This window comes from Acomys russatus, chromosome 10 (assembly GCF_903995435.1).
Source record: "Acomys russatus chromosome 10, mAcoRus1.1, whole genome shotgun sequence".
NCBI classification, from domain to species: Eukaryota; Metazoa; Chordata; class Mammalia; order Rodentia; family Muridae; genus Acomys; species Acomys russatus.
The window spans coordinates 65,320,995-65,322,591 of record NC_067146.1 but is presented as its reverse complement, the minus strand read 5'-3'; the positions used below and the strand labels follow the sequence as shown (position 1 = coordinate 65,322,591).

The following is a 1,597-nucleotide window of genomic DNA, read 5'->3' as shown; positions in this document are numbered from 1 at the left end:
ATCTATCTATCTATCTATCTATCTATCATCTATCTATCTATCTATCTATCATCTATCTATCTATCATCTATGTATGTATGTATGTGTATGTGTGTGTGTTGTGTATGTTATACTCTGGAACATCACAAGTTAAAGACACATGTTTTTCAAGAGTTTTAAAGGAAAATAGAGTAATGATACAGACACACTGTCCTGTAAATGACAAACTTGACGTATACTCTATTTTTTCAGATATAAAAAATATGCTTCCACTATGCTCTTAAGATGAAGACGCTTCTTACTTATGTCCTCACTAGAGAATATTCTTTATTTCCAAGCTGGTCTTGGAGCCTTAGCCAATGTGGTTCTCCTTTTATTCTACACTTTCATAATCCTAGGTCATAGACCTAAGCCTATAGACCTGATCTCCTGTCAACTCACCTTCAGTCACATAATGATGATCCTCACTGCAGGGGATATTTGGCTTACAGATGTGTTTGAGTCACTGAACTTTGAGAATGACTTCAAATGTAAGGCAACTTTTTACATACACAGGGTGATGAGAGGCCTCTCTATGTGTATCACCTGCCTCCTGAGTGTGTTCCAGGCTGTCAGCATCAGTCCCAGTACCTCTGTGTTGGCAAAGTATAAACAAAAACTAAAAAAACACATAATCAATGCTTCCTTCTTTATTTGGTCTTTCAATTTGTCCTTCAGTAGTAGTTTGCTTTTCAATACTGGTAGTTTTAGTAATGTCAGTGAAACCAACCAGATGAAGGTCAATAAATCCTGCATAATCATACCCATGGACTCCATCATCATGGGATTGCTTTTAACAGTGACAACAACCAGAGACATGTTTCTTGTAGGAGTCATGCTGACCACAAGCACATACATGGTGATTCTCTTGTTCAGACATCAGAGGCAATGCAAGCATCTTCATAGCATCAGCCAACTGAGAGCATCCCCTGAGAAAAGGGCCACCCAGACCATCTTGCTGCTGGTGGTTTCCTTTGTGGTCATGTACTGGGTGGACTTCGTCATCTCATGTACCTCAGTCCTGTTATGGATGTACGACCCAATCCTCCTGACTGTTCAGAAGTTTGTGTTGAATGCCTATCCTACAATTACTCCTTTGGTGCAAATCTGTTCTGATAAGAGAATAATCAGTGTGCTGAAAAACATGCAGTCAAAGCACCATTAGAATTTTAAAAAAATACGTTTTCCTTTCTTTAAAATGGACTCATTTATTTTTATTTTCATAGAAATTTATTGTGCCAGTATGTATGCTTATGTGTATTTCTGGTACTCACAGAGGTCTGAAGAGGTCATGGCATCCCCTGGAACTGCAGTTTTTGATGGGAGTAGGTGTCATGGTGTTGTGGCAACAGTAATTTTTTTCCTCAATTACAGATTTTTCTTAAAAATTTTCAAATAGCAAAATGAGATTCTTTATGTGATTTAAACATTTTTTCTAATATCATATATACACATTCTTTTGACTTTTTGGCTGCAAAGTGCTATAAAGTGTTTAAGTTCATTGTACAGCATAAGATGATATTCACATATGAATTCTTTCTCCTTTTTACTTCAGAACATAAGAGGGTCCTTGATAGTG

The 1,597-nt window shown here is 37.0% G+C and overlaps 1 protein-coding gene across 1 annotated transcript; it reads left to right on the top strand.

The window, feature by feature from the left end:
• Positions 1-253: 253 nt before the first annotated feature.
• Positions 254-1,183, top strand: LOC127194711 (vomeronasal type-1 receptor 90-like). The gene is given in 1 exon segment (XM_051152274.1): positions 254-1,183. A coding segment is annotated over 1 exon segment (930 nt).
• Positions 1,184-1,597: the final 414 nt, after the last annotated feature.